General features: G+C 34.3%; 1 protein-coding gene across 1 annotated transcript; it reads right to left on the minus strand.

Annotated features, from left to right (window-relative positions):
• Positions 1-324: 324 nt before the first annotated feature.
• On the minus strand, positions 325-3,115 carry LOC137732155 (bidirectional sugar transporter N3). The gene is made up of 6 exons (XM_068471455.2): positions 2,785-3,115; positions 1,947-1,983; positions 1,632-1,842; positions 1,364-1,525; positions 1,025-1,144; positions 325-933 (listed from the first exon to the last, which is right to left on the minus strand). Exons 1-6 carry the CDS (start codon positions 2,837-2,839, stop codon positions 601-603), a joined length of 918 nt encoding a protein of 305 aa, XP_068327556.2. The 5' UTR covers positions 2,840-3,115; the 3' UTR covers positions 325-600.

The following is a 3,115-nucleotide window of genomic DNA, read 5'->3' on the forward strand; positions in this document are numbered from 1 at the left end:
CTAAGTCAGGATTTCATATTCGACCTAGTGACCAACTACTAATCATCTTGTTGGATTTTTTTTCACAAAATATCTTTGTGCAATTAGAAGTTGAATCATTCAATTAAGTTGTAATTTGTTTTGTGAATTTTGATATGTGAGACTCTGTATATTCTTAATACTTGACTATTTCAAGTATTATAATATGAGTTGACTTGATATATGTTTCACTTTTAAGATTACTAATATAAATAAATATACGTGTAATAATTTGTGTGAAACAGTGTTTCAAATAAACCCAAATATTACGAGGGAAATAAAGGACATAAATTAAGCATACGTCACTTTATATTAATAATGAGTATTATTCAAAGCCAAGCGCAGATAGATGTAGCTTTCCAGCCCACAATTACTTTACATCGCTGAGAACCACCAGAGTCCCCACGCATGGAACTGCCATTTAATAATTAATTAAGAGACAATTAACCAAAAAACATAATATAACAAGATCAGATCACATCTTGGCGTGATAAAGCGTCTGCTGCTGCTACACATCAAACGGCGCTCGATTGATCGTAGTTTTTTTCTTTCCGAGAAGTACGACATACGACTTTGCCAGCATCACACTGCAGATGAGGTTTCATTAGGTTGAAGCTCGACGGAAGCATTTTCCACATGACGATGATCATCCGTTTGTTCATGCTCCTTTGCGTCTCTAATGGCGGCGTTATTATTAACGTCGGTGTCATTGTTGCGATTGTTCGGTTGATCATCCACCGGATGAACCTCGGAAGTTGCTAATGTGGCTATGATCACAATGTTTTTCACGTTCTCATGTGTAGCAGCCGGTAGCTTTTTCTCATGATCGTCTATTATCACCTGTTCTCGGTTTCGGTATATCCCATACAGCAGAATCTGAAGCAGTCCCAACACAAAACCCAGAACGTTTGGAATCTACATGTGACAAATTAATTGTGGTTAATACTGTTATTATATAGGGATGATTGATTTGAAAAAGGATTTAATTTAGTGTAAGTATACTTACTACAACGCATATGTCCTTGATGAGCAATCCATATGCAAACCACATAACGGCACTCAATGTGAGGAAAAATGACAAGCCAAATGGCATAAATTCCACACTTCTTGTTCGGATAACCTGTGCCTGCAATACAAATAATAAATTGAATGAATACGTAGTTATAGATATGCGCTAGGGATGCAAGTAAAATTAATTAAAAACTGTTACGGTTCATATTGCACCTAAATTTAGTATTTTATTATCTTAATACACTTAAAAAATAATAAAAAATGAAAAACTGAGAATGTGAAGAAAAAGAACACTAACAAATAATAGGGTCATGTGTATGATTGATTCACTTACCACAATGCTTAAGGGCGCAACAAAAACACTGGTAGAAATGGCAACATTAATCCATCCAAGAATTGGGATCCGGTATGCACTCCCCACTAGAAAGTGAGAAACGACAAGGATCATGGTGAAAAGTCCCACGTTCATAATACCAAATAGTTTCACTGTCAACTTCTGCACTCAGTAAGTTTATGGAATTAGAACATAAATATATATATATATATATATATGTATGTATATAGAGAGAGAAAAATAAATATTAAACATGAAATATACTAACCCTAGCTTCCTTTGGTGCATAAACAACGAACATGACGATGTAGATGATCTCTACAAAACTTCCGAATGAGTTAATGGTGATGAGCATCATAGCATTCGTTTTTATCAACGCATAGTAGAACCAAAGCATGGAACTGAACAATGCTACCAGATATGGCACCGAGTGGAATCCTTCCGTTGATTTTTTCCTGTAAATTCGATAAAATGTCGGCCTGCATTTAATAATTAACAAGTTGGTTATATGTCTCTCTATACACACACACAACATATATATTCCTTTTATAAAAATTAAAAAATAAATATATGTATCACTTACACTGAGGATAAGTAAACCATGGCTGATATTAGATTTCCTGGCATCATCAAAAGAAATAATATTAGTAGTGGTCATTCAGATGGAATTTTCTTAACTATCAAAAACTTTTAATTAAAATAAATAACACTTTCATTCTCTATATATTTATTAGTGGGTAACATAATATATAGTGGTGAGGAAGGTTGATCATCAAAGATCACACTGATTTACAATGTTACTTAACATAAGAACTTACCTACAAATTAACAAGTAAAAATTGGACAACTAATCTTTGAATAGTGTACATACAAAGAAAATTTATTGTCGCATGGTTTGTAAATATATGTATTTAGCTAGGCTTTTCTGTAAAGAAAAAGTGGTCATTTCAGACAATTCACAAACGGATCCGAAAAAGAATATGGCCAAGATGATGACCCAGATTAGGTAACAAATGCGGGCCAACTAGGTTTCAAAGGTGTCATAACTGAGAGAAGAATATGACAATAACAAATAAGATCACGTATGTGGCACTCAAACAAATACATATGATCGAACACCAAAAATGACACTACACGTATGTGGCACTATATCGTGTTTGTTCTACTCTTTCATTTGGTACACCCAGCTAGCTAGTTCCCATCACAATAACTCACCTGCTTCAAATAAAAAATTTCATGGAAACAACTAGTATTTAACAAGCCACTCGCAGTTAATTTAGTGGTAAGGATGAATAGGGTGATCGGTAGATGTATGTTAAGTACAGAGTTTGAAACTCTCTAATGTAACAAAAATTAAAAAAAAAAAGAAAAAGAAAAATCTCAATGAGTAATGTACACCTACTTATGCATCTTTTGTTTACCTAGAATTCCAAATGTAAATGCCAAAGGATGGTGACTGTCTGCTACTGTAGCCATAATCTCTCTAGATCTGTAAACCCTAACTAAGAAAACTCAAACTGATAATCTCTCTTTCTCTCTCTCTCTCTCTCTCTCTCTCTCTCTCTCAACGGAAATTAAGAGGGTGATATTTATGTAGAAGAAGCTAAGGAGGAGGACTCAGTTGGTGATGAGAAACCCTAGAGCTCTCTCTATCTTTTCCTCTCAACTTATCATGCAGAGAAAATTAAAGGACTACTAGCCGAGGATGGTCGATGGGTTTACGCAGCGTGTTAATTTATATACACAAAGTGT

This window comes from Pyrus communis, chromosome 16 (assembly GCF_041283825.1).
Source record: "Pyrus communis isolate YQ-2024b chromosome 16, ASM4128382v1, whole genome shotgun sequence".
Taxonomy (NCBI): domain Eukaryota; kingdom Viridiplantae; phylum Streptophyta; class Magnoliopsida; order Rosales; family Rosaceae; genus Pyrus; species Pyrus communis.